Source organism: Micropterus dolomieu, linkage group LG04 (assembly GCF_021292245.1).
Source record: "Micropterus dolomieu isolate WLL.071019.BEF.003 ecotype Adirondacks linkage group LG04, ASM2129224v1, whole genome shotgun sequence".
NCBI lineage: Eukaryota > Metazoa > Chordata > Actinopteri > Centrarchiformes > Centrarchidae > Micropterus > Micropterus dolomieu.
In genome coordinates this window covers 32,828,446-32,832,291 of record NC_060153.1, presented here as the reverse complement: position 1 = coordinate 32,832,291, position 3,846 = coordinate 32,828,446, and the positions used below count along the sequence as shown (strand labels likewise).

At 47.5% G+C, this 3,846-nt stretch overlaps 1 protein-coding gene across 1 annotated transcript in view; it reads right to left on the bottom strand.

Moving 5' to 3' along the window:
* The window catches only part of rcor3 (REST corepressor 3), an 18,892-nt gene that overhangs the window by 13,974 nt on the left and 1,072 nt on the right, over positions 1 to 3,846 (bottom strand). The window contains exons 2-3 of the mRNA XM_046048408.1: positions 2,769 to 3,056; positions 807 to 884 (exon numbers count right to left, since the gene is read on the bottom strand). Coding sequence (XP_045904364.1) covers positions 807 to 884; positions 2,769 to 3,056 — 366 coding nt within the window. The remainder of the gene's footprint in view (positions 1 to 806; positions 885 to 2,768; positions 3,057 to 3,846) is intronic.

Sequence of the window (3,846 nt, the reverse complement as noted above, 5' to 3'; positions counted from 1 at the left end):
CTCTTCTTTGATCTTGCTCACTCTGCAGCAACATGTTCTCCAGCTGCGAACGTCACCATGAGCGACGCATCGTTTATGATTGTAAAAATCCGTAGAATCGACCAAGGGAAACTGAAGCAACAGGCTTTAACGTGACGCTAGCTCGCCAACTAGCTTACAGAGACGAGTCTTCATCGTCCACAGAGACACGACGTTACGCGCCTCCTCTTCAGACGCTCCGGTGTCTGCAGGAGAGCTCAGCTTTGCAGACGCTGCAGTTCACGACCTTTCTGGATGAGTGAAGAGTGAAACGCTGCCACGCTCTGGAGGTTTGAGGTGGTGAAGGTGTTACTGCAGCGCTGATGTTGTTTTAGTAACTTTACTGTTCACTTTACTCCGTTAAGGTGACGGTGTCGCTACGGCCCGATGACGTCAGGAATGAATCGATTGTCAAATTCGTTGGCAAGGTGAAAAAGTGCGTCTCTGCTGCGCAGACAGGACGTCATTTGAATCTCCTGATTCTGCACTATAGAAATACTAGATTGCAAGTAAAAGTCCTGCATTCAAAATTTCACTTCAGTAAAAGTACAACAGTACTATCAGCAGAATGTACTCAAAGTATCAAAAGTACTTGTTTGTCAGAATGAGGTCTGTACTTCCATGGTCGAACACTTTTACATACTTTCGGCTGGTTTGTAACTTCGTGCACTGAAGCGTTCCAGCTTCTGTTGACAAAATGTCTTGAAGGTTTCACTTGATGTGCGAGAGGAAATAAATGAATGTGTGTCGTTATTCTTTGCTGAGCGGCAGTGTGTTTGGATCAGTACCTCCGGCAGCCTGAACTCTTCAATCCCAGACTCCACAACGTGTTTCAGCCCGCTGTTCATCTGTTTGGCGTTCTGGACCTGAAGAAGAAGACGACACAAACACTCATCAGGTGTCACCACCAGGGGGCAGCGCAGCCCAGGCAGAACACTAACACGGACAGGCATCAGACAGGACGACTCCTGGGGTCTTTCACCTGTGCTACCTGGCCAGCCCGACCTCACGCGAGGCGAAGTATTTGGAGAAGGAATGAGCCGCAGAGTTCAGCGATGATCTCTGGCTGTGTGGTGAGTTACTTAAAACACTGATGCTGAACAGTTAAATGTGCTAATAGCGACATACCAATGTTAGCGTGCTAATGCTAAGCGCAGCTAATGTGATGATTTACAGTGAAATTATCGCTGACACTCAAACCGTCTCTCAGTAGATGTTCAGGAGCTTCTGACTGAGACCGAGTGTGAACGTTCACATTTCTCTGGGCACTCTGAGGACTTCTTTTGATTTAAACTTGTAAACCAACAAAGCGCTCTGAAACCAAAACGTCTACGATCGCAGGACGATACGGCAGAAAGCTCCTGAACGGCTCCTGAGGCTCCGCCCACACTCCTACTCCCTTCTGCTACGTTTCCTCCCGTCCAGACTGAAGCGGTGAAGTCTGAAAACGCTGCTGACCCCGTTCTGGTTTTAAACTCCGGGGCGGCGTGTTAGCGCATCTCGACGCGTCACCTCAAGGGTTTTTATAGGCACCTCATTATGATTATGAGGCTACGATGCGACTATAAAACAAACAGGATAAAGATGTATTTTTCTCACTGTGTGACTACTTGGTACTTTTAAAGGAGACCTATTATGCTTTTCCACATTTTATGGCTTACCTACATTCTTACAATGTTGGATGTTCATGTTAAACATGGCCAAAGCTTCAAAAAATGAGATTAAAGCATTTATAAGACATGACTGTGAGCAGAAACCTCAGATTTCCTCCTGTTCTGAAGCTCTGGCTCCGTAATACGACACCAGGAGCCAGACGGAGCCGCTGTGCCATATATGGTCATGTGCTCCCACAGCAACGCTCAGTCTGCCTGTTCTGCCCAGCGACAACAACAGCCTGGTAACATGCTTCAGGTCTTGGCCAATCAGAAGACAGTGGGCTTTGAGAGGGGGGACTTAAAGAGACAGGAGCATCTACAGCTTGTTTCAGACAGAGGCTGAAATGAAGGCCTACATGAAGAGTCTAACTTTGAATCATTCAAAGTCACAGAACTACAATATAGGACTGGAAAAGCAGTTTAATAGGTCTCCTTTAAAGCAAAGTATTTAACAACAATGCTTCCACCGTCACCTACTGCCGCCCGTCACCTCGCTGAGCGTCCCGTGCTGCACAGCGTGCAGGTCAAAATCATTAACATGAGTTACACGTTGATTTTATTGATCATGTGTAAAGTTTAGTAGCAGCAGTCACTCAACCAGCAGCTGTCTGTCTGTGCCGAACAGGAAGAACCACACGTCTCCGTTGTGTTGACCGCGCTGACGGTCCAGAGCTGCACCTCCGCAACACGATTAAAAATCTATTATTACCTATTATTTTCCACAGCCCTAACTCTTATCAGTCACGCAAAGCAGAAACACGATGCTGCTGGCGAAGTTTTATTTAAATATTCTGTGCTGTGTAAATAACATTTCTGTCCTGTGCACGTCTCCGTTTTTACTCGCCGCCACAGCCTCTTTGTCCCCGTGTTCCTCTCAGTAACAGTTCCACCTCGCTGTCGCTCCGTGCAGAGAAATCTCTGCTGTGATTCTTCCCCATCGCTGCAGAGTAGACGGTATTCTGCTTCCCGTTTACACCGGCACGCACATGCTCAGTGTAGTGTGGACCTGGAGCTAGTTGCTCTTTCGTGGCTCTTTCAGTCGCAACAAACTCAGTGAAAACGACAACATGCAGTATTAAACTTGAGGAAACCTACATTCTGTCTGATCCTGAGGTTTGGCCCTGAACATTCGGGAGGAGGAGGAGGAGGAGGGCAGCCTCCTACCTGTCTCTTGAGGGACACCAGCTCCATGTCCAGCTGACGGAGGAGGGTGTTGGCGGCCGAGGCGCTGCAGGACACGGCCACCACGTCCTCCTGGGTCAGGTACATGCCTTTGGGGGGGCGGCAGCGGGATCGCTGGTGGTGTCGGTGCTGCAGGGTCTGGTGCTCCCGCCGACCCAAAGCCACCTTGGAGCCCGGTACCACCGGCTCCACCTGGTTCGGCTGGGGAGGAAACACAGAGGGGGGTTTAAGAGGCTGGAAGCTGAATAACAGAATTCCAACATCTGATCAGCTGTTTGACGTCTCGTCACCTTCGGGCTCCGTCATGATTTGTTTTACATCAAAGAAAAGTTTTGCTATCTGAACTTTTTCTTTAAGATTGTTTTTAATTAAATTATCTCAAATCTAAAGTCGTGATGTCGCCAACATGAACGTCGTTGTGCTGGGAATCAGCTGAAGACATGAATCTAAACTGAACATTGGCTTTTCTGCTGAATTATTCCTCATTTACACCGTTCAGAAAGTTCAGAAAGCTTCGCAAATGTCTGGATTTCTGTGTCTCTAGTAAACGACTTTCAGTGTCCAGTTTATTAGGTACAGCGAGTCCGTCTCATCCCGCAGTAACGTTTGTGCCATCGCTGCAAAAACAAGCAGCTTTGAAACGTAACGTTTACAATCACTCACATAAAGATTAATGTGTTGGAAATGACAGAAGGTCAGAATATACAGTTATATACTCCAGGATTTCACAATGTCCCAACTAGCAACCAGGGATGCACTGAAATTAAATTCTTGGCCGAAGCCAAAACTAAATATAAAGAGAAACTTTCCAGAACACTGAACGAGTACGTTCACATTTTGCCCCATTTATTGTGCCTTTTTTACCACTGCGTAAATTAAACAGTCAAAATGAGCTTTTTTTTCAGTGTTTCCCACAGGATGTGGAGAGACTATGGGGGGGGGGGGGGGCCGGGGCCCGGGAGGGGCCGGTAAAGTAAATTACATGTGTCCA